Source organism: Camellia sinensis, chromosome 1 (genome assembly GCF_055761805.1).
Source record: "Camellia sinensis isolate YWXY chromosome 1, ASM5576180v1, whole genome shotgun sequence".
NCBI lineage: Eukaryota > Viridiplantae > Streptophyta > Magnoliopsida > Ericales > Theaceae > Camellia > Camellia sinensis.
Genome location: NC_138961.1, coordinates 4,801,524 through 4,825,539, shown reverse-complemented (window position 1 = coordinate 4,825,539; position 24,016 = coordinate 4,801,524). Strand labels below are relative to the sequence as shown.

At 34.7% G+C, this 24,016-nt stretch overlaps 1 protein-coding gene across 23 annotated transcripts; it reads left to right on the top strand.

Moving 5' to 3' along the window:
* The first annotated feature begins 1,645 nt into the window (after positions 1-1,645).
* LOC114264533 (dynamin-related protein 3A) lies at positions 1,646-24,009 on the top strand. Of its 23 annotated transcripts, none has more exons than XM_082871182.1 (7): positions 1,722-2,017; positions 3,700-3,762; positions 14,105-14,283; positions 14,456-14,513; positions 16,154-16,246; positions 23,367-23,480; positions 23,609-24,009. In XM_082871182.1, exons 5-7 carry the CDS (start codon positions 16,217-16,219, stop codon positions 23,687-23,689), a joined length of 225 nt encoding a protein of 74 aa, XP_082727308.1. In that variant the 5' UTR covers positions 1,722-2,017; positions 3,700-3,762; positions 14,105-14,283; positions 14,456-14,513; positions 16,154-16,216; the 3' UTR covers positions 23,690-24,009. The 23 variants fall into 23 exon arrangements, 15 of the variants coding, with proteins under 15 accessions (XP_082727300.1, XP_082727332.1, XP_082727344.1 ...); XM_082871198.1 differs by lacking the exon at positions 3,700-3,762 and adding an exon at positions 7,189-7,262 and having other exon boundaries at positions 1,725-2,017; XM_082871223.1 differs by having other exon boundaries at positions 1,725-2,017; positions 14,105-14,330; positions 16,123-16,246.
* The last annotated feature ends 7 nt before the right edge of the window (positions 24,010-24,016 follow it).

Below are 24,016 nucleotides of genomic sequence, written 5' to 3'. Positions count from 1 at the left end.
AAAGTGAAATTTCTAGGGTCTGTTTGGTAACCTTTTTGTTTTCAGTTTATATTTACAAAAGTTTAAAAAACTGTCATGAAAACTTGTTTGATAATTTTTTTAGTTTATAAATTGTTGTCTTAATTTGTAAATTTGAAAAAAAAAAACATAAACTCAAAAAATGAGTTTATGTTGGTTTTTAAACAGAAATTTAAAAATTTGACTAACAAATTTTTTTTTTTCAGATAATTTTTTTTTCAATTATTTTTTTCCGATTAATTTTTTTTTTCAAATAATTCTTTTAATTAATTTTTTTTTTCAATTATAACGTGTATGATTCCATTGTCATAAATAATAAAAAATAAATATAAATATTTTTTACCTGAACAAACAAATTTTTAAATTTATGTTTTTAAAATTTTTCAAACATTTTGATCAAACCAAACGCGTTTGTAGTTTTTGTTTTTCTAAAAATAAATAAAAACCAGTTTATAAAATTTTTGTAAACATAAATAAAAAACGTAAACGTTACCAAACGCTACCCTAATAAATGAGTAAAAATTATAAAATCAAATGCCAAAGACGGACTAATGAGTAAATGCTTAGGTGAAATTTAACAATTAACATCATAACCACATCTAATTTGGCATTTCACTTTACACTAAGTTTATCCATCTAATCTAATTAGATATGTGGCATGATTAACAATTTGAATATTATCAAATTGGCCCTTCCATCTAATGAAGACGTAGCGCAACCATGTCAACACATTATTCTCGCAAGTTATAGTTCATGTATTAGTATATATTATTGAAGGGTTTAATTGTATCATTTTTGAGAGGAGTAAATTGATACTTCGTGATAGCTTTAAGGAGGTCAAATAATACAAGGGGTGTGGTACATTTTCGTATAGCGAAAAGAGGCCTACAAGGACGTAGAATTGTAGAAGAATCACGAGATAAATGAGAAAAAAATATGTTTTGAATTTTTTGACAATTGCCTCTACAAATTTTAATTTTTTCATTGATAAAATAGAGAGAAAGAGACATAAAGAGAAAGGTAAAAAAATAAATAAATAAAGGTTTGTGATGGATGTAGATCAGTGTTAGGGTCATACATTCATTTAGCTCTTGCAATTGGTTAAGCATGCAACTAACATGAAATTTCTTCAATGTTAATATTACCAAGTTTTAATTGTATTTTATAATTATTAAATAAACAAAAAAATTAAGATAAATTACCAATAGGTCATACTTTTGGGACTTATTATCCATTAAGTCTTATTAATAAATTTATCAATCTTGTATAAGTCTATTTAATAGGACTGTTGGCAAGTGACCAAAAAAATTATTAATTAACTATACTACTTCAAATAATTATTTGATTAAATTATTAATTTAAAATGTTAAATTACTTTAATGTTAATATTAATTAAATTTGTTATTATTTGTAATAACTATTGATAATTAAATAATAAATTATTAACAACATAATAGTAATTATTTTTTAATATAATTATTATTTATTGATTAAAATCATAAAACTCCATAAATCAGTTTTGCATTTACAATATTAATTAAACTTTAATAAAGGTAAAAATACAAACATAAATAATAAAACTTAAAAAAATCTATAAAATTAAGACCAATTTTTATTACAAAATTTTGTCCCAAATTCAAATTTCTTCCAGCAAACGCCCCAAAATTTTACCTTAAATCAAAATTCCATCCTAAAATTTAGGAGCCCCCTAAAATAGAGCAAAAACTAGCTGGAGGGAGACAGAGATGCGTTCGAGAGAGAGAGAGAGAGCGAAGACGAAGAAGAGAACATGAAGAGAAAACGGAGGGAAGAGTTGCCCTTCGGAGCGACATCCATTTCTTCGCTCGAGCAGTCCTTCGGAGTTACCTCCTTCGCAGCTCCGTTCGTCTTCGCTTCTCCGCCCGGTCGATGAAGACCCACGAACGAAGCAAACGGAGCCGTCTCACCTCTCCCCCCTGCCGGAGCTCTCGTACCTCTCCCTCGCACCGCCCAATTTCAGGTACATGTTCAGATATTAGGGTTTTGAGTTATGATTCGAGGCTTTTCAATTTCAAAATTTGGGGATTTTCAATTTGGGGTTTAGTGTTTGACTTGGATGCTTGATCTGAATGTTTAAATGGGACTTAATAACTTCAATTTACTAGGACTTTTTTTTTTTTTTTTTAGATAAATAACTATAATAAAAATTATTTACTAAGACTCTTATAAAGAAAATGTTGAAAATCATACTCCTAATGTCCACTCTGGTTTTATGTTTTTGACTGAACTGTGTGGCCTAAACGTGAAAATGTTGATTATTATTATTTTTTTAAATTTCTTTGTAGATAACTAAGAGTAGTTGTGAACCACTTTGATTTTGGTATTCCTTTACTTTTACTTTTATGTGTTTCAATCATTAACTTTGTGACCTCTTTGTAGAAGGTTTGTTTATGTAGTGTTGATTAAAAAAAATTTCTTGGGTTTCTTTATGGATAAGTAAAAGAGGAGTGCAGAGAAGTTGGGCAGAATTATTTGTGTTTCTTTATGATTTTGATTTCATTTATTTGAAAATGAAATGGGTTGAAATTGTTTGATTTATGTGAAATAGGTTACTATGAGATGAGATAGGTCTTTTTCTATGAAATGGTTGACTTCTATGAAATTGTTTGATTTATGTTTTTATAATTTCTTATACTTTGTTGGGTTTTATTTTTGAATATTGCAAACACATTAAGATGGAAGTATTAATGGTGAATATTTAACTTACCCCAATTTTAAATTGAATGTGTAAATTGCAAGGGTTGTGAGCAAAGGTGTAATGTGGCAACATGTTTCTTGAGTTTATTAAACAAATAAACAAATTTGTAAGTGTGTTTATTGTTTTCTTTTTCCTTTTTGGAAAAAAAAAAAAAAAACTGTTTTGTTTGATTGTTTATTGAGTTCAACAAGGCAATGGTGGCAGTGAATTCTATGGATGTCTCTAACAATTATCCTAGATTAGTATGGCATTGAAGGAATTTTTTTTGGTGGCAGGGAATTCTATTTTGATCATAGATTGTAAATTTGTTTATAAAATCTATTTTGTGGCAGTGAATTATATTTTTTAGTTCAAGTCTGATTGTAAAATTTGTTTTAATCTTAGAAATTCAGGCACTCACTCTCCCTCTCTCTTCATTTTGGTTTTGCTCACCATCTCGACTCACACTCTTCATCTCTCTCCATTTCGGTTCCTTCCTCATGCTCTCCGATGGTTTCTTTCACCCTCACTAGTCACCATTGTCTCCGGTATCTCTCTCTCTCTCTCTAACTCAGGCGATTTCTTCATACCGTTCTATCTACACCCACACTACCATTGTATCGCTTTGTTTGGAAATTTCCTCGGAATTCATAGTTGCTTCCGCCAATTTCTACACCAACCCGTCTCGATCTCTACCCAGCACCGGTTAATTCAATTTCTCTCTCTAACTCCCTCTCCTTTTCCCGATTTCTAAACCCTAGCTATGTTTATGTTTTCTGCAATAGTTACCATCAGATCTCGTTTTTTGCAGTAAAAAAATTTGTATTTTGGTGCTATTGTTTCCGACTTTATAAATTCAAACCTATACCCTAATCTCTAGTTCTCTCCATAGATATTTGTAGGTCTATTTATATGATTGTCCATTTTTGAAGTTCTAATTTTTACGTTTTTGTTATTGTTTGTAGCCCTAAGTTAAGTTATTTAATGCAGTGGATCATGTCATTCTTCCTAATGGCAATGGCCTAAAGGTTAGTTATTTCTATAGTCCTATCAACCAAGTTTGATTGTTGTATGCTTGTGTAATTGAATAATATTACAATTATGTTTTTGTCATGTCGATTTTATCTTATATTATTTGCGGGATTTTGTAGTGTCATTTTCACATTTTGTCTTGTATTGGTTTTTGTAATATCACGTGTCTATATGAGATGTTTATTAGGTGATTTGTTCTAGTAATTTTCGGTTCTCTTTGAAGATTAGATTTTATAATTTTGTAAACTCGTGTTAAATAATATTTGAATTTGTTCTAAAAGGAAGTTGCTAGGAGTAGAAAAGGATATTAAAGCATTCCTTGTGGGAACTATGATGATTTAAATGAAAGCTTTTGGTATTACTCTTTTTTTGGAGATCATTTTGTCCTTGATTTTATATCAAGTTAGCTTTGCCCTTATAAAATTACAAGTGACTAATGTACCGGCAATCAATTTCATTGCTAAGTCTGTAATGGTGTTAGGCTGGTTTTCTTTTGTTTGTGATGACCAAATATATCCCCTCAGGACTAGACTATTTGTTGACAAATATTTATCAATTAATTCCATTTCTATTCATGTTTTTTGAGAAATTCTTCACTTCATGCTCTTCTTGGTTTACAATAAAATTGAATTCTTCCATTGACTTGAAATGCATGTATGGCTTGACACGGTGGATTCAATAAAATTGAATTCTTCTTGGTTTATTTTTGTCTCACTTAATGTAAATTTTATTTTTATTCTTTTGATTTGGTGACTTTTTACTTGCTGGTTTTGTTATTCTCTTTCAAGGTTTGAGTGGACCGGTGTGAAACTTTTGCTTTGTGCTTTATATATATTTGCTACAAAACTTGGTTTTACAATGGAAATACAGCTCCTAGGGACTAGTTTTCAATAAGCTGTTCAAACAAAATTTTAAGAGTTCATACTTCGGTCGAGCATCATTATCCATTCATGGCAAAAACACTTTTTTTTTTCCTGATTTGCGAAAATTAGAGATATGTCAATTAGCTTACATACAAGAGATGGGCTTTCATCAAGCAATAAATGTGCTAAAGTAATAGGGTGAATAAAGGAAATCTAGATATATATATATATATATATATCATCATCATCTAAAACCCAGCCATATGACAATCATCATCTAATATTGTATGAAAAAATTCAGGAGGAAGCAATCACTCAAGTTCAACATCATAGCATCATAGGTTGAATTTCACGAATAACTAACACAAAAATTCAACATAATCACTCAAAGAACAAAAAGGACACAATTTTAACATCTCATGTTTGTTCAGTCAGTCTATTATATTTTATATATAAAATAATGTAAATGGGTGACTGTATTGGGTTTAGAAAATTAAGGAAATGCACTAACTTAAACTGAATGCCAAGGGGAATAAGCATGATATCAAGTCCTTAATTGAATCCACTCAATGCCTAGCAGAGGAACTATCACTATTGGAATCTGCGAGTGGAGTATCAGATTCAATTAATAAATGTATTTCACAATCAACCATTAAAAGGAGTAATTTTCTTAAACGAAGCATTTTAGTCTTTTCAATTTGTTCTGTTTTGTTTCCTATTCAAATAGAGCAGCTCAACAAAAATTTCAAGTTGAGGCTCCAATTAAATAACTCAACCAAACAATTTACTAGTTCAAGAAATTATGACCAGAATAATACAATTTAAAAGAGATCAGAGCAGAATATAGACAAGTAAACCCATTAACATGACTTCTGACAATTTGAGCTACTTTACAATATAAATCAACTCATTAAACACTAAAGTGAGACTTGGGGGTGAAAGTGTTAGCCACTCATATGCTTACACCCTGTCAAAGTTGATGGGAGATCTTTGATAGAGGATTGACATTGAAACTTGACTGAAACTATGTAAATGTTTGATTGTCACAATTGAAACTAAAAACAAGGTGAAACTTAGGTTAAAGAAAAGGGGTACAGAGTGCATGAAATTGTATTCCATAGAAGGTAAGGCCTACTCTAAGTTGTAGCTTTACAATGACATGGCATATAAAAGGCCCTTGGTTATTATTATTAGTAAGATAGATTCCTAGAGTATCTTGCCGTTTTTTGTATTAGTAAGGTTGTCAAAAGGTATCGACCAAGCCAAAACTTGAGTTTGATTGTGGGGGCACACATTAGCATGCCAACAACATATAAAGGCTTTTGTTGCTTGCTTAAAAAACTAAAAATCAAAAACTAAAAAAAAAAAAAAAAACATATTTTTCAACTCATTAAACACAGTCTAGAACATATTCATATATGTATGTGTGTGTGTGTGTACATAGTGTGCAATTCATAAGTAAACTAGCATTTGATATGCAAAAGAAAATAAATAAACAAGAGAAAAAGGACAAAACGAATTAAAAATCATTGAGCAAATATAATCTAAACCAGATACACAAACACACAAATATAATCATTTAGCTCTTCAAGTAATACATTTACTTTCATCATATATTGTAAAACTGCATATAAATCCAATCCAAGATTACTTTGAGCTACAAATTTTCTATAGATTGAATATAAACAGATAATTTATTATTTTTTAAGTATATATTCCACAATCATTACCATTGGATCCGCAATTACGTTGAAGTCCCCATGTTTTGAAAAATAGGTTTTCAGTTTTAACTAGGGCTAAAAAAAAAGACCATAACCTCTTCCAATTCCTAGAATAGAAAGCAAACTTCAAATGGGGAATGACCATATTATATGAACCCAACTGTCTTTGTATTTTCGTTGAAAAAAAAAAAAAAAATTTGTCTTCGTATTTTTGGGTCATTTTTGGTTTTAGACTAAGAAATAAACAAAACACTATCAGCATTACGAATTGCAGAGCTATTTTCGTTGATAAGGTTTTAAAAAGGGCACTGTTGGAAAATAAAACGAATAATGCTATGTAAATATAAAATTCATACATAAAATTGAACGATATGATTGCTCAAGCATATTGTTTTGACATTGCTTTTGTGACATTCTGTATAACAATTATGTTTGTGGAGATTCAATGGTTAAGATATAACAATTATATTGGTTGAGAAGGTTTCAACTTTTTTTTATTAAATTATTCAATGGCTCAGATTAGTTTGTGGAGATTCAATGGTTAAGATATAAGGTGCACATGGCAACAGGACTCGAAAATCAATAGTGACAAACTAGTGAAAAAAATGTTCTTTATTTTTTGCAAGAAACATTTATGTATATTTTGCAAGAAATTGAAAAGCAACCTACCATGTTGCTATGGGTTGTACACAAAATTTAACAATTTTATATTTTTCAACATTATCATTTATCATGCTAAACAACAAAGGAAAAAAAGATTTCAAAATTTTCTCTTCTCACACTTTCCACTACTTCAATCCTAAAGTTCGACACTAATCTTTCATGGTTGCTAGGAAAGCCTCCACGCTTAGAGGAAGACACTAATTCATGGATGATCTTAGCATCAATACACTTTGAAAAAAGTATGCGGAGGTAGCTTTTCACACTTTTTTGTTGGTTGGAGTCTCTTCTCCATTATCTTGTCAACTGCTTATGCGTGAACAAGGATACAAGTGAAGTTCAAGCACTATTTGATTAGCATTTTTAGAAGTATTTCTATTGTATGTGAACTACGTTCGCTTATATATATATGTTTTTAAAAACCAATCAAACAAATGATTTACTTGAGATGGCTATTTACTTCAACTAGAACAAGAAGTACTAAACATTACCAAAAATACTTACAAATTTGGAGGTCCCAACCACAAGTTATAGTTGCTTCATGTGAATATCACTAAATATATTTTGGGATAAATCTTCGGATAACATGTTAAGTCAATCACAAGTTTTTATAGTTCCAAAATACTTTCGTTTAAGTCGCTAACGAACTAGGCATTTTTGCAAACATCTTAAATGCAATCAAAATTCAAATAACATAATTAGCCCTATAATTTTAATGCCAAAATTTCTCATGAAATATTTTGCAACAACTCAAGAACAAGTCGTGGAAGCAACAATATGGTTACAAAATACTACATTGATTAATGTAAAAATGGATTATTTCATTATGAATGTCAACTGAGATGTATAAATAGCAAAGTAGAATAAAATTCTTATGAAGCCTTGCTTCAGTACAAATTTTGAATTAGTGTGAGCCAAGAGAGACTGGAATAGAAATTCAAATAGAACACTAGAGACAAAAAATAGGGTAAAAATTAGAGAGTATAGTTTTAGAAGGAGGATTTCAGAAATATCCAAAAAAATGGGGAAGAAGAGAGTTTTAGAAGAGGGTTTAGGGTTTCAAAAACAATCAAAGGGAGACATACCTTGTTGATTGCTCTTCAAAAAAAAAAAACAGAGGCTCACTGGGTTAGATTAGGGTTTTAAACCGAACAACCACTTACAACCTGTAGTCAGTTGAGCCAGACGAAGAGAGACGAATGAACGCAGTAGAGAGAGAAGAAAGCGAGAGGAGCAGGGGAAGAGATCAATCCAAGGAGGGACTTTTTCAGTAGAGGGAGAGGGAGAGACGAAAGCAAAGCGAGAGAACACTGTGGAAGAAGAAGAAGAAGAAGAAGAAGAAGAAAAAGAAGAAGAGAGAATACGTTAATACTTTTGGAGATGGTGGTCAACTGGTTGCTCCGGTGTCCAATTTTTCAAAATTAAAGAATTCAATGGTCAGGATGTATTTGTGTAATCCAATGGCCAATAATAAAGTTGCATATGGTGTGCAACCCTTAAGGGGTTGCACACTGTAATAGGACCCTTTCAAAATATATATATGTTAAGTGTTAGGGGTAGTTTGGTCTTTATGTATTATTCTTATTAGTATAAGTAGTTGTGTGTAAGGGGGAAACCCTAAGTTTTGAATCAATAATCTACAGCAGCTTTCTCTTGTTCTATTCCTCCTCCTTCTTCTTCTTCTTCTTCTTCTTCTTCTTCTTCTTCTCATCTATACATTTAACATGGTATCAGAGCACTATCTTCCTCCTTGAAGATTGTTCCTTAGAGCCCCATATTGTTCCTGGTACGTCTGTTATAGCCAGAAAAAAAAAATAAATAAATAAAAAAAATAAAAAATAAAAAAATTTTTACAGTATGCTCGAAATTTAATGGGTAATCACCCTATAATCTCATTTTGATTGTTTGGTCATTATTGATTGAATTTTCTAATTTTTTTGATTTTTCGTCAAAATTGGGTGATTTTTCGAAAATCACTGTTTGACCCTCTTTTTTCTGGTTTTGTCCCTTCTTCTCCTATCCTTGGGAGCCGACTGGAACCCTAGGGGGGTTTGTTGTCCTTGGTTTGATGTATTTTGGCCCTATCTTGGATTTTTATCGCTGTTTAGATGCTCTGCTTCGGTTTTCTGACTTGTAGTTGATCTGGTTGCTCTGTTCTGGGCTTCTTTTGGACTGTTTTAGCCTTAAAAGGTGTTTGGTGTGCTGGTTGGGTGATTTGTGAACTTGTTTGATATCCGGCTTGTGTTTTTTGCACCCTCTTTTCTCATCTCATGGCTGACAGCTTGGGTCAGGACTCTAAGGGCAAGGAGGAGAGTGGACTGAGTCGTGGTCTGACTCTTGGTGATAGTCCTTCTCTCCAGATTAGTCCGGTCAAACTTAATGGTCTTAATTACTTGATTTGGTCCCGCTCCTGTAGTCTTGCGATTGCCGCCCGGCGTTTGACTGGCTATATTACTGGTAGTAGTACCCAGCCACCTACTGAGGATAGTACTTTATCTGCTCAATGGATTTCTGAGAATGCTTTAGTTATGACCTGGCTCATCAATTCTATGGAGCCTACCATTAGTCGGACTTTTCTCTTGATGGATACTGCTCACAAGATCTGGATAGCTGCCTCTCAAATGTATTCTCAACAAGGGAATGATGCACAGGCCTATGAATTGCGTAAGACGATTAGGGGTTTAGATCAGAAGGATCGCTCTCTGGCAGTCTACTATGCTGAGTTGAGTGGTTTGTGGCAAGAGCTAGATTTCTACCAGAGTTTCCAGCCAGTTTGCTCCAAGGATGCCACTATGTTTCAGCAGGCTGTGGAGAAGGAGCGGGTGTATGACTTTCTTGCTGGTCTGAATTTGGAGTATGATCAGATACGGGTTCAGGTGTTGGGTCGCTCTCCGTTTCCTACATTGCGTGAGGCTTATGCCCTGGTTCAGCAGGAGGAGAGTCGTCGCAGTGCTATGGTGCATGCTCCTGTTCTGGATCGGTCAGCGATGGTTGTCGGCCCCAAGTCACGTGATACTCCACCTTTTCTGCCTCCAGGTGGTGGTAAGGGTCCATTGGTTGATCGGGACCGGTTGAAGTGTGAGTATTGTGGGAAAGATAGACATGATAAAGAACACTGTTGGAAGTTGCATGGCCGCCCTACTCGAGGCCGTGGTCGTGGTGGTGGTGTTCGTCCTCAAGCACATGTTTCTGAGACTACTGCTAGTGCCTCGAATGATGCTAGTTCTCTTTCCCCGGATGAGCTTCACACTCTCAGACGTTTGATGGCTCGACTTGATTCTTCATCTGCCTTAGCTCCTTCCTCTTCTGCCTCTTCCAACTTTGCTCACACAGGTATTTCTGCTAGTGCCCTCAGTGTTTCTTCGTCGTCTCCTTGGATCATTGATTCCGGTGCTACCGATCACATGACGGGTACTTCTAGTTTTTTCCATTCTTATTCACCTAGTTCTGGGCGAGATAAGGTTAGAGTGGCTGATGGCACTTTATCTTCTATCTCCGGCAAGGGTTCTGTTCGTTGCACCTCTTTACTTTCGCTTTCATCTGTTCTTCATGTTCCTAATTTTTCAACTAACTTACTTTCTGTTAGTAGCCTTACTACTGCTCTCAATTGCTCTGTAACCTTTTTTCCGACTCATTGTGTCTTTCAGGAACTGGCTACGGGGAAAATGATTGGCAGTGGTAGAGCACAAAGTGGTCTGTACTTTCTGGATGCCATGCCTGCCTCACCTTTGTCCTCTCAGGCTCTGCAATGCTCTTCTGGCTCCTCCCTTCGTCTCCTTCATCAGTGGCATCGCCGTTTGGGGCATCCTTCCTTTAGCATTTTAGAGAAACTTTTTCCTTTATTAGTTCGTGATTGTCCTAGGAATAACTTTGTTTGTGATGCTTGTGAGCTTGCTAAGCATAAACATACTTGTTATCCTTCAATTAATAAAAGAAGTACTTTTCCTTTTATGCTTATTCATACCGATGTGTGGGGTCCTTCCCCTGTTGTTTCTACCTCTGGTTATCGATGGTTTGTCACATTCATTGATTGTTATTCCCGTGTGACTTGGCTTTATTTACTTCGCACAAAAAATGAAGTTTTCTCATGCTTCAAAAGTTTTCATAAAATGGTATCCAATCTCTTCAATGCTACTATCAAAATTCTTAGGAGTGACAATGGGACTGAGTATGTTGATGGCGCTTTCCGGGCATACCTCGACGACCATGGCATTCTTTATCAGACTAGTTGTGTTGGCACTCCTGAACAGAATGGAGTTGTTGAACGTAAGAATGGCCATCTACTTGAGGTTGCTCGCTCTCTCTTGTTTACCATGAACGTTCCTAAGTCCTTTTGGGGGGATGCGGTTCTTACCGCGGCTTATCTTATTAACCGTATGCCCTCTAGTGTCCTCCACTTCCAAATTCCTCTTGAGCTTCTTCCTGTGACGTATCCCACTTCTTCTCTTCCGCCTCGGGTTTTTGGTAGTGTCTGTTTTGTTCATCTTCACCCTCGGCCTCGTGGGAAGCTTGATCCTAAGGCTGTCCGGTGTGTCTTTCTTGGTTATTCTGCTACTCAGAAAGGCTACAAATGCTATGACCCTCACTCTCATAGGTTGTATGTTAGTATGGATGTCACCTTCCGTGAATTTGAGTCTTTTTTTCCTGGTCCTCCGCCATCTCCTCAGGGGGAGCGTGGTATCGATGAGATTGCGGATGAGACGGCATCATATCAGCATGAGTTGTCTTTTTTCCTTCCTCCTCAACGGGCTGTTATTTGTGGTGAGGGGGAGCCTAGGAGTTCTGTTGATGAGGAGTCGGATATCAGTGGTCGTTTGGACAGAGCTGATCTTAAGACTTATTCACGGCGTCAGAAAGAGCCGGCTTCTCTTGTGCCACCAAGTCAATCATCATCTCCTATGCCAGTTCCACACCCAGTTTCCACTAACTCTTCAGGTAATGATCCTCATCTCATTTCTTCACCTGTTGTTGATGGTCCTATTACGGATGATTTGAGTCTTCCTATTGCTCTCAGAAAGGGGGTTAGAGCTTGTACTCAACACCCTATTTCTAAATTTGTGTTATATGATTCGTTGTCTTCTATGTATCGTGCTTTTGTTTCGTCCCTTTCTTCTGTGTGTATTCCGCAGGGTTGGAAAGAAGCCATCAATGATCCTAAGTGGAAGGTAGCTATGGTAGAAGAGATGCAAGCTTTGAGTAAAAATAACACATGGGAGTTGGTGTCTCTTCCAAATGGGAAACACCCAGTCGGATGTAAGTGGGTGTTCACCATTAAGCACAATGCAGATGGGACGATTGAACGGTACAAAGCAAGACTAGTGGCCAAGGGATTTACCCAAACATATGGAATAGATTATCAAGAAACTTTTGCCCCGGTAGCAAAGATGAATTCCATTCGAACTATTCTGTCATGTACGGCTAATTTGGGATGGTCTCTACAACAACTAGATGTGAAGAATGCTTTTCTTCATGGGGATTTGGAGGAGGAGGTATATATGGATGTACCTCCAGGATTCTCATCTCAGTCTACAGTTGGAAAGGTTTGTAGATTAAAGAAGGCTTTGTACGGTTTGAAACAATCTCCTAGAGCCTGGTTTGGTAGATTCCTCAAGGCAATGGTGGGATTTGGATATCAGCAAAGCAATGCGGATCACACCTTGTTTGTCAAACGCAATGTACATAAGGTAACAGTGCTTATTGTATACGTGGATGACATAGTTGTGATAGGTAATGATGAGGAGGAGGTGACCCATCTCAAGATGCAGTTAGCCAAGGAGTTTGAGATAAAAGAACTTGGTCCATTGAGATACTTCCTTGGGATTGAAGTTGCTAGATCTGACAAAGGCATCTTTATTTCTCAAAGGAAGTACATTCTAGATCTTCTTGAAGAAACGGGCATGTTGGGCTGCAGACCAACTGATTCACCAATTGAGACTAATCATCATCTTTGTAGTGGAATTGGTGAGCTTGTGGAGAAGGAAAGGTACCAAAGACTTGTGGGAAGACTGATATATCTCTCTCATACTCGTCCAGATATTGCCTATGCAGTTGGAATAGTGAGTCAGTTTATGCATGATCCTCGTGTACCTCATTTGGATGCAGTCTATCGCATTTTGAGGTACCTTAAATCTGCCCCTGGAAAAGGAATTTTGTTCTCTAATCATGGTCACTTGAGGTTGGAAGCATTCACCGATGCAGATTGGGCAGGCTCTATAGATGACCGACGCTCTACATCTGGTTATTGTGCTTTTGTAGGGGGAAATCTAGTTACATGGCGTAGTAAGAAGCAGGGGGTCGTTTCTAGATCTAGTGCTGAAGCTGAATACAGGGCTATGGCACATGGAACATGTGAACTAATGTGGCTTCAATCTTTGTTGAGTGATATAGGGCTTGATTGGAGTGGTCCCATGACTTTGTATTGCGACAACAAGGCTGCTATTAGTATTGCACACAATCCTGTTCAACATGACCGGACTAAGCATATTGAGATTGACAGACATTTCATTAAGGAGAAATTGAATAAGGGTGTGATATGTATGCCTTTTGTTAAGTCTGAAGATCAACTGGCGGATGTTTTTACTAAGGGTCTTAGTAGTAAAGTCTTTCACTCTATTTGTTGCAAGTTGGGCATGAGAAACATCTTTGCACCAACTTGAGGGAGAGTGTTAAGTGTTAGGGGTAGTTTGGTCTTTATGTATTATTCTTATTAGTATAAGTAGTTGTGTGTAAGGGGGAAACCCTAAGTTTTGAATCAATAATCTACAGCAGCTTTCTCTTGTTCTATTCCTCCTCCTTCTTCTTCTTCTTCTTCTTCTTCTTCTTCTCATCTATACATTTAACAATATATCTATACTACTATTATATAAGAGGGAGTTGTCGCCTTGTACAGTAACAATGGCTCTTTTTTTTTCTTTCCGTTTTGACCTTCAACTTTATTGATTTTAGCTTTTGTTTTATTGAAGAGTTTTGGGTTAATTGGTAAATTCATAGATTACTCACTCTATTGTTTTATTGACCTTCACCTTTATTGAGTTTTGCTTTCTCTTTCTCTCAGTCCTTTACATGTCTTTATCTTTCTCTCTCGACCATTATAGTGAGATCACATTCTGGATGACGATCAATGGCTCACGATGATGATCTAAAAACCATTGGAGATAGGTTAAAGTAGATGATCTTGATGACGATCAATTTGCGATTTGTACGACAATCTCAAAGCTGTGTTTGACCAGATCTATGGGTTCAACTACGCATGATTCAACCAATTTCAAATGAGGTATCAAATAGACTCTCTGTTTTCAAGCCATTGTTCCTGCATTGAAGGCAATCATCTTCAACCGAAGCTCTTAACAACCTGTTTTGTTCAATTATCTTTGTGTTTTATTTTATTTATTTATTTCTGTTTTTAAAAACATAACTACATTTTTTGGTTTCCTTCTGATTTCCAGGGTCAATCTTTGAAGCTGAAACACAACTAGAATAGCTAACAATCTTCTTATTTAAAAGGTAAATAAATATTATTATTGATTTTTCATTCTTTCTAGAGCTTTCTTTCTTGTTCTTACTTTTGTTAGTATCATTTTTCTCTGCTTTTATTGCTTTGGTTTGTTATTCATTGTTCTATTTTATTTTATTTTATTTTTTTCAAGGGAAGTACACCGAAGTCTTAGATTTTGCTTTCTTTTGGCTACAAATTTGTTTTCTATATATGTATATATATTTTGGTTTCATGTTTCTTAGCTTCAATGTTATACAATGACTGTAGATAGAACATATGAAAGTTAAGGAGTTTCACTCTTTGTTACTTTTTATCAAGTAAGGCCACTTTAATCTTTTAAGTGGGTGTTTGGGAAGTTACTATTTTAGTAGGCTATTTTAGTTTTTGGCTATTTTAGTAGGTTAAAATTTTTGTGTTTGGGAAGATGATTGGATTTTTTTGTAGTTGAATGTGATGTTTGTGAGAGAAAAAGTAAAATGATTATGGGTTTGATGTAACATTTTGTCTTATTGGCTATTTTAGCCTATTTTATCCTTTTGTGAATTTTAGCCTAAAAGGCTAAAATTTCACTTCCCAAACAAGGCCTAAGTGAACTTTGCAAATTAGGTATTTATGAAGCCGACCACGCAATTCAAGTAGTTTCTAAACATTTAATGGGTACTCTTTATTTCTTATTATTGCAATTTCTTTGTTTGTGTATTTTTAGAAAAATGTTTTATTTTTTATATACGAGTATTGATTGTTGCTTTCTAATCTTTTTGATTTTTGAATGTTTAGGATTGCATTAACTTGGTGATTCAATTTCTCATAATTGTGGGCTAACTTTTTGTTGGATTTTGAGGGATAGATTTACAATGTTCTTGTGCTTGTCATTTTGTATGGATAATTACTAATTTCTCATTATGAAATTTTTTGTTGTAATGATTGAGGTGCTTGGTTTCTCCCTCATTGTTATGGTCAAAAGGGCAATTCTAACTATGCTTACTTTTAAACATTAGCTTGATTCATTTTGATATTACATTTAAATCTAGGTTCAAGATAGAAACTTTTTATTTTTTTTCCCCATTATATCTTTTAGGAGGTGTTGCAGTCAAACACCTTGTATCAACATAGCTTTGCCATAGCTGCGCCATAGCTGCTTGAAGTTCAATAACTTTAATTGTTCTTTTACTGAAAGTTAGAACATATGTCAGTTTGCAGCTTGTAGATACCTAAAAACAAAAATATCCCTTCTTGAGTAGAAGGATAATGAGATTCCTCATTACTCAGTCACTTGCGATTATTAACTGTTACTATTTTTTTTGAGTAGTTTCTGTGTGTTCAACGTTTGATAAAAGTTATCTTTAGAAATTATCTTATTTTTTTATTTGTGTCTTGCCCTTTTTCATCATGTTTTGCTGCATATTTTCAACAATATAAGATACATTTAATGGCCACCTGATTCAATTTAATCAAATGCATATGTGCACATACTTACGCGTGGACAAAACTGCTTTTGTCCATGCGTTTTATTGCAAATTATGCACTACTGTTGTATGATCTTTCTGGTCCACACTCTTAATCTTCGAAGCTGAACTTTTTGATATTTGTACTTTTGAAATGCTTAATGTATGCTAGATTGGGCTCTTCTTCCTATCAAAAATTGCAGAGATCATGGACTTTGGTTATCCCCAAAATATTACTCCAAATATCCTAAAGTTTTACATCACTCATGAAGTACACTCGCCATTCTTGTCAAAAGGTTAGATGCTTGCTTTATATTTCTATTTTGGCACCATTCTCCAGAAATGGAACAATGCTAATACTTTTTTTTTGTTTTTTTGGTAAGACCAATGTTGAAGGTTTGTTCTACGGCTGAAAAATGAGATGTCTTAACTTGTTTTTTTGTAAGACCAATGTTGAATGTCTATTCTACCGTGGTCAGATGATTAAATTCATAGTTCAAGTCACTATTTTGTTTAAATTTAACATAATTATTGTAGTTTCCTTTTAGTATTTTAAGCAGAAGAGTCCAAGTAAGATTCTCTTTTGTAGGGATAAGGAACACAGTTTCCTTTTCAAACCTTCTAGGTAGAAATTGGTGTTTTTCCTGCCAAGAAAAATAAATAATAAAATTCATTGTCCACTTACCTTTTCTTATTTTCACTTGATATTCAGTTTTGCTAATACTTTTACGTAAATGTTCTTTATGTGTGCATATATTGTGTTCTTTTGGCATCTTGGGTATGAAGTTCAGATCCATGAGGCTTTGTAAATGAGTTTTGATTTTCTTTAAAGTTACATGTTTTAGTTATGGCTCAAACTACAAATTTTATTTATCTATGTGAGGAGAAAGTGTTTTCAAAGTGCATAGATATGTGATTTTTCTTTTTCTTATTCATGTATCTTTTTTTTCTCAATCAATATTTTACAATTTTTGTGATTATTCTTTTCTTGTTTATGTGCATAGATCTGGGGTTGATGGAATTATCCATTGAGCATAATATTTATATACATGCATGGGGTAGTCTGGAGCCACCATGGATTGTTTTGTTGGTTTATATATTTACTTTTTATTTGTAATGTGCTTTGTTATAAGGACTCTACCATGCCCATTCTTTTCAAACCTGACATGTTTCAATTTATAGCTTTGACAGGGGTTTCTCATACATATTATTTTATACACTTCCAAAAAAAAAATATTTTTCTGAAAATTTATCTTCCTATTAGCTCTTCAATTTCAAATACTCCGCATATTTTGGTTTTTGTGCGCAGTTCAAGTGGAATGGTTTACTAATAAAAAAAGGTTTTCTCATGCATAGAGAAACAAATGGTCACTTGATTGAAGAGTTTGTTGCTGATGATGTTGCTTTTAGGTTTATCAGTTTGAGGAATGTTAAGATGTATATTTAATTTTAGACTGGGGTTCATTTTGTTTTCTCGTAATGTTTATGCGGTTGTCAATATGTGTCTTGGCCAATCATGTTTTCTTCCTTTTGGGTTGAATGTTTAATACTTGTGTTCTTTTCACCTTAGTATGTTATTATACCTTATTGCTGGGAGAAAAAAAATCATAATAATGAACTACTTGCAAATGCCATGGGCATAGGTCATCGTGCAACGCACAACACGCCATAACTAGTGTATACATATGTATAGCAGACCTATGAGCTATACTTTTTTTTTAGTAGACTATGAGCTATACCTCACCATCGCAGATTATCTCTGTAAATCTCCTCTCACACCTTTCTCCCTCGTTCGTCTCACCCACCCTCACTCTCTTTCCACTGCAAACCTCGCCCCCATCATCACTCTCCGACAACCCACTGCCCCCATTCTCCCCCACTGTCGCGATCCTTACACTGCAGCACCCTCAATACTTCAGCGACCTCACCTCTGACTGTCGGAGTTGGTGGTTAGGGTTATGTTGTGATTTCCACCTTGCAAGCCCCTCACACTTCGGCTCCAAGAGAGGAGAGTGAGACTCAGAGAGAGAGAGAGGAGGGGTCAATGGGGAGGGTAGCTAGGGAGTGACTGCCTATTTGGTCGCCGGACTTTAAAATGGCCAGAGAAAATGCTAAAATGCTAGCCGAAGCTGTTGGGTTGGGGTCAAGGGTAAAATTGTTTTTTTAAAAAAAAAAAAACACTTTAATTCATTTTGGGTCACATCACCTCTCACATTTTTTACACTTCTTTTTTTAAAAAAAAGTCAAAAAAAAAATAAAAAATAAAAAAATCAACTTTTAACTATCTTCTCAAAACACCTCTAAAGGTCACAAGTGTGGACTATACACCCATGTGGGATATGTGGTCATATATCCCTAACAGTATCCAAAGTAAAAAATGTAACCATGCTCAAAATAACACGTGCTAGGGGTAAAAGTGTTATGTTGTGTCTATGTAGGGTAATATATACTAGTCTATACATATAAGTTTGTCCCATCATTTCTTCTCTCGCTCTAGTCTTTTCATCATACACACTCAGTTGTAATGGCTAAGAGAGCTTCTCTCGTTGTTGTATTTTCCATCATCAAGCACCATTTTAAAAGAGCTTCGAATGATGCAAAAAGCTTAGGGGTATAATTATTTTTCATTTCCTTTCGATTTACGTGAATTTTTTGACCTTTTTTTTGTCTTTGTTTTTGTTTTTGTTTTTGATTTTTCATATGAAGAAAGTGATTGTTTCGATAGACAGAAGATGAAGATGAAGTTAAAAAAAATTATGTATGGAGAGCAATATGAGTTTCTTTATAAGAACTTTGAAAAAGGATGAGCTGAAACTTGATGAGAAGGATGAGGAGACTGATAGGAAGAAAAAGGAGGACGAGCTTGTTGTTAAGGAGAAATATGAGAAAAGGAAGAATGATGAAGAGGAGCTTGAGGAGGGGGAGATGGATGAAGAGGAGCTTGTTGAAAAGAAGAAGAAAGATGAGTTCTATTTGTCTTCAATGGAATCTCTCTCAAAGGTTATGATTATTCAGGGCATTGGGGACATGACTTTGAAGAGTCTAGCCACCCTCTCTGCTGCAGGAAAGTCTCTTAAAGAGGCATCGGTAGAGGTCATTAAATCCATGACTAGCATATACTAAAATCATGAGGGCAATTACAAGAATTCTGTCATATACTAAAATCATGGACAAGAAGATATGGCATCTATTTTTTTAGTGAAGTTGTCAAACTTTCCATCTATTACATCTATTTTTTTAGTTAGGTTGTCAAACTTTCCATCAATCTTCTTGTCTATGACTTTAATATATGACAAAATTAACGTAACATCTCTCATCTATTCCTTGGCACTTATGCCAGTCATGAATTTAATGACTTCTACCGTGACTCTTTAGGAAACTTCCTTGCAACAGAAAGGAGGGTGGCTAGACTCTTCAAAGTCATGTCCCCAATGCCTTGAATAATCATGACCTTTGAGAGGGATTTCATTGAAGACAAATAGAACTCATCTTTCTTCTTCTTTTCAACAAGCTCCTCTTCATCCATCTCCTCCTCCACAACCATCTTCTTTTCATCAAGCTCCTCTTCATCGTTCTTCCTCTTCTCATATTTCTCCTTAACAAGAAGCTCCTCCTCCTTTTTCTTCCCATCAGTCTCCTTCTCCTCATCCAGTTTCAGCTCATCATTTTTCAATGTTTTTATAAAGAAACTCATATTGCTCTCCATACATAATTTTTTTTAACTTCATCTTCTATCTATCGAAACAATCGCAATCTTCATATGAAAAAGCAAAAAAAAAAAGTCAAAAAATTCACATAAATCGAAAGGAAATGAAAAATAATCATACCCCTAAGCTTTTTGCATCATTCGAAGCTCTTTTAAAATGGTGTTTGATGATGGAAAATACGACGACGAGAGAAGCTCTCTTAGCCATTACAACTGAGTGTGTGTGATGAAAAGACTAGAGCTAGAGAAGAAATGATGGGACAAACTTGTATGTATAGACTAGTATATATTACCCTACATAGACACAACGCAACACTTTTACCCCTAGCACGTGTTATTTTGACCATGGTTACATTTTTTACTTTGGATACTGTTAGGGATATATGACCACATATCCCACATGGGTGTATAGTCCACACTTGTGACCTTTAGAGGTGTTTTGAGAAGATAGTTAAAAGTTGACTTTTTAAAAAAAAATGTGAGGTGATATGACTCAAAATGAATTAAAGTGTTTTTTTTTTTAAAACAATTTTACCCTTGACCCCAACCCAACAACTTCGGCCGGCATTTTCTCCGGCCATTTTAAAGTCCGACGGCCAAATAGGCAGTCACTCCCTAGCTACCCTCCCTGTTGACCCCTCTCTCTCTCTATTTGAATCTCACTCTCCTCTCTTGGAGCCGAAGTGTGACGGGCTTGCGAGGTGGAAATCACAACCTAACCCTAACCAACAGCTTTGACAGTCGGAGGTGAGGTCTCTGAAGTATTGAGGGTGCTGCGGTGTAAGGATCGCGACAGTGGGTCGCCGAAGAGTGATGGTGGGGTTTGCAGTGGAAAGAGAGTGAGGGTGGTGAGTTGTACGGGAGGGGAAAGGTGTGGGAGGAGATTTGCAGAGATCATCTACAATGGTGAGGTATAGCTCATAGGCTACTCCAAAAAAGGTACAACTCGTAGGCCTGCTACATATGTATACACTAGTTATGGGGCGTTGCACGATGACCTGTGCCCATTGCAATTGTAAGTAGTTCATTATTATGATTTTTTCCTCTCGGCAATAAGGTAATAATAACATTTTACAAAACTAAGGTGAAAAGAACACTTGTATTAAACATTTAGTCCAAAAGGAAGAAAACATGATTGGCCAAGACACAAATTGACAAACCACATAAACATTACAAGAAAACAAAATGAACCCTAGCCTAAAATTAAATCTACATCTTAACATTCTGATAAACCTGAAAGTAGCAACAAACCTTCAATCAAGTGACCATTTGTTTCTCTATGCATGAGAAAACTTTTTTTTATTAGCAAGCTGTTCCACTTGAAGTGCGCACAAAAACCAAAATATGCGGAGCACTAAAGTCCAATAGCATAAAACAGAATAAATAAATAATTAAAAAAAAATAAGCACAGCTTCTCAGATACACCCCTAAAACAGAACAGCAACACAAAACAAGATTGTAGGGAAGTTTCCTAAAGAGGCATCGGTAGAAGTCATTAAATTCATGACTGGCATGAGTGCCAAGGAATAGATGAGAGTTGTTACAATAATTCTGTCATATACTAAAGTCATGGACAAGAAGATTGATAGAAAGTTTGACAACCTAACTAAAAAAATAGATAGAAAGTTTGACAACTTCACTTAAAAAATAGATGTCATGGATGGCATCCATTTTTTCAGTGATGTTTTGAACTTTTCCCTAACATCTATTTTTTTAGTCAGGTTGTCAAACTTTCCATTCATGTCATTTATCTTTTTGTTCATGACTTTAGTATCTGATAGAATTCTTGTAACTGTCCTCATTTGTTTCTTGGCATCGATGCCAGTCATGGATTTAGTAACCTTACCGATGCCTTTTTAAGAGACTTTCCTGCAACAGAAAGGAGAGTGGCTAGACTCTTCAAAGTCATGTCTCCAATGCCTTGAATAATCATAACTTTCGAGGGATGAAACGGACAATAGGTCACCTTAGTGATCTATGTGAGAGTCGCTACCTTGGATCTACTGGAGAGGGAGAATTTTTCTATAACAAAAAAAAGAAAAAATATGGAAAGCTTGGCAACTTGAGTCAAAAAATGGATGCTATAGACTGAAAGCTTGACAACCTTAGTGGGAAGCTTGATGCAAGCAACACCACGGCACTCCATCATCAGCTATCATTCTACTGTCACCACCACTATCGGACTTTGGAAATGGTGGTTTATCGGACTTTGAAAATGGTAGAAATGGTGGTTTTACAAACGGTGGTGGAGATTTGGGTGAGTGAATCATTATCTTTGATTTGAAGCAGTATCAGTATATTTTAAGTTTTCAATCAAAAATTCTCATTGACAAATTGTCAATTTAATTCAAGTTTTGTTTAAACTCTTGTCCAGGTTTATGTTTATTTTAGTGTTTACAACTCTGTTTATATTAGTTAAATTCTTGTCTATCTTTGGGTTTAAACTCTGGTCTCTCTTTTAAGTTTGAAGTTTTTATTTTATTTTGTTTGATAATTTTAAATTAAAGTAAAATTATAATTAAAAAAAACATAAAATAAAATATGATGAGAAAATGTAGTGTCAGTATATAAAATCAATTTGGTGAAATTTGTACTAGAAGGAAACAAAACACCTTTGAAGGAAGAGGAATTGGACATGCTTCTCCACTCAATGCTGGAGCAAATATATTGGACTTAAATAATAATATTTATTTATATATATGTAGACTCACAAATAAATAATTTAATTAATAATTATAAAATATAGCATGACCATTTTGTTTAATTTGTGTATTACATTAGATCAATGCTAGTTTGATAATAAATAAATAAATATAATGTCAATTTTGATATCCTTATAATAGTATTTAAAAAATATAAGATTATAGAGTTTCTTGTAAGCACCATATAAGAGGAAAAAAAAATGGACAAACACTTCTTTTAACAATACGTGGTGTTGTTTGGTTCATTTTATTTGAGTTATTTATAATTTGTGTGCTTTAAAGTTGTGTCAAATTGTTTAGTGTATGTTGACTTTACAATTTATTAAGTAAAAATAGTTCAAATAAATCACAAAAATTAATTATTTAATAGTTGGATGAGTGGTAATTTTAACTTTTACTTTCTTATTTTTACTTGTAATTTATAACAAGTGCACCAAATAAATTGTGGTCGAATATTTGTAAATTTTATTTAATTTGTCTGTTTTCGTTTATATGAGAGGGGAAGCTGTGGGATCTACTTGATTAGGGGCAGCTCTTTTGTATTTCGGTAATGGGTTCGTGTCAAAGTACTTTTTCTAAATTGTCGTGTATGATTTCACTATATGGATGTTTATGTAGTGATCTATGATTAGGGAGGAATTCTATTTCCACACACCAAGTTTCCTTACTCCACACATTTAATAAATTTTTCCAGAATCACAATTTTATCCTTTAACAAAATTACCATCTCACCCACCACCACCTCACCCACACATCTCACAATTCTCCATGCACATCTCACCCACTATCATTTCACCTGCCACTTCACCGCCGACCATCGCCTCCCATTCCTAAACCTCATCCTCGGAGTTGTGACCATGCATCTAAATATTTGAACTCATCCCCTGTACATGTGTTTCTAAGTATTTAAATTTTCAATGTTTATGAATTGTAAATGCACATTTCCATATTTTTCTAGAATGATCATGATCTATGTACCAATGCAATTTATCTAATTCTGCATTCTAGATGAACTATATAAACACTTCACATCCAAAATTTATTGGTGAAAGTAAAGTTGTTGAAGAAGCATTTCACCAGATCAAGTCCAGTAGGGTAGCTTCACCCATTCCTAGGCCAAAGGTATGTGTATAAGGTGTTGTTGATAACTGTAAGTTTTGTAAATGTTGCACCTGCATCTGCACTTGCTGTTTGAATTGCTTCATCTTCTTCCTATTACAAATCTAAATTGGGTGCATTTTGTCTGTTAGGATGTGGATCTGGAAAAGGCACCAACATCTGAATGTGCATATGTTCTATTGGCTGAGAGGCTGGAAAGGGGCGGTGGTTGATGTCATTGCTGCCATCATTCGTAGCTGGTGTAGTTAGGGTTAAGGTTTTTGGAGTGAGAAATGATGGGAGGAGAGGATGTGCATAGAGAAGGTAAGGGTATATTTGGAATTTTAAGTGTGGACTGAGATAAAGTAAAAATCAAATTACTAAAAGTGTGGATTGAGAAAAGATGTATACAAAGATAATTTGGTGCGGAAATAGAATTTCCCATGATTATGCCATGATTTTCAGGAAATAATTTTTTCCCAATTTGTTTGTGTCTGAAATGTTGAAACCCCTAAATCATTTTTTAATCTTAGCTCGCAAATGTTGATCAAAATGTATCC

Bases quoted from the DNA above. Each gene is read 5' to 3' on its own strand.
- LOC114264533 (XM_082871174.1), top strand. From the start codon at position 16,217: ATGAAGTACACTCGCCATTCTTGTCAAAAG. The intron at 16,247-23,366 runs GTTAGATGCTTG...TCTGCATTCTAG, and splicing joins CTCGCCATTCTTGTCAAAAG to ATGAACTATATAAACACTTC. The intron at 23,481-23,608 runs GTATGTGTATAA...TTTGTCTGTTAG, and splicing joins CACCCATTCCTAGGCCAAAG to GATGTGGATCTGGAAAAGGC.